Source organism: Phaethon lepturus, unplaced genomic scaffold (genome assembly GCF_000687285.1).
Source record: "Phaethon lepturus isolate BGI_N335 unplaced genomic scaffold, ASM68728v1 scaffold28727, whole genome shotgun sequence".
NCBI lineage: Eukaryota > Metazoa > Chordata > Aves > Phaethontiformes > Phaethontidae > Phaethon > Phaethon lepturus.
Window position 1 is genome coordinate 1 of NW_010554459.1, and position 456 is coordinate 456.

General features: G+C 65.4%; 1 protein-coding gene across 1 annotated transcript in view; it reads right to left on the reverse strand.

Annotated features, from left to right (window-relative positions):
* Nucleotides 1–332: 332 nt before the first annotated feature.
* The window catches only part of LOC104624492 (septin-4-like), a gene marked incomplete at both ends in the record, with an annotated part of 1,292 nt that continues 1,168 nt past the window's right edge, over nucleotides 333–456 (reverse strand). Inside the window, one exon of the mRNA XM_010291875.1 lies at nucleotides 333–434. Coding sequence (XP_010290177.1) covers nucleotides 333–434 — 102 coding nt within the window. The remainder of the gene's footprint in view (nucleotides 435–456) is intronic.

Genomic DNA, 456 nt, shown 5'->3' on the forward strand with positions numbered 1-456 from the left:
GTTAGCAGGGGTCAGTCCTGTCCACCGTGGCCCACATCCCTCCATGTGCATCTCCTCGGCCATACCCAGCTCTCATTTGCCAAGATATCCCAGAGCCCCAGCTCCGGGGAGCCCCAGGCGGGACGGCAGGAGACATGGCATGGGTCTCTCCACCCCAGCCCCGTCCCACCAAGCTGCAGGTGGGCCCTGCGGGGTCTTGGTGAGGCGGCCGGGTCGGGGTGGGGCTGCCAGGAAGGGCCCCACCGAGTCCTAAGGGTACCCCAGGGTGACATTGTCCTCCCAGCCATGGGGCTTTGCCCCTCTGAGGACGGAACTGGAGGAGCCAGACCCACCTTCAGCGCCTGGTCCTGCAGCTTGAACTCCTCATCCTCATCCGAGTCGCACTCGGGGAACTGGTAGATGCGGATGCCGTAGTGGTCGATCTCCTCCCGGATCTGGAGGCAGACAGCCCCACTG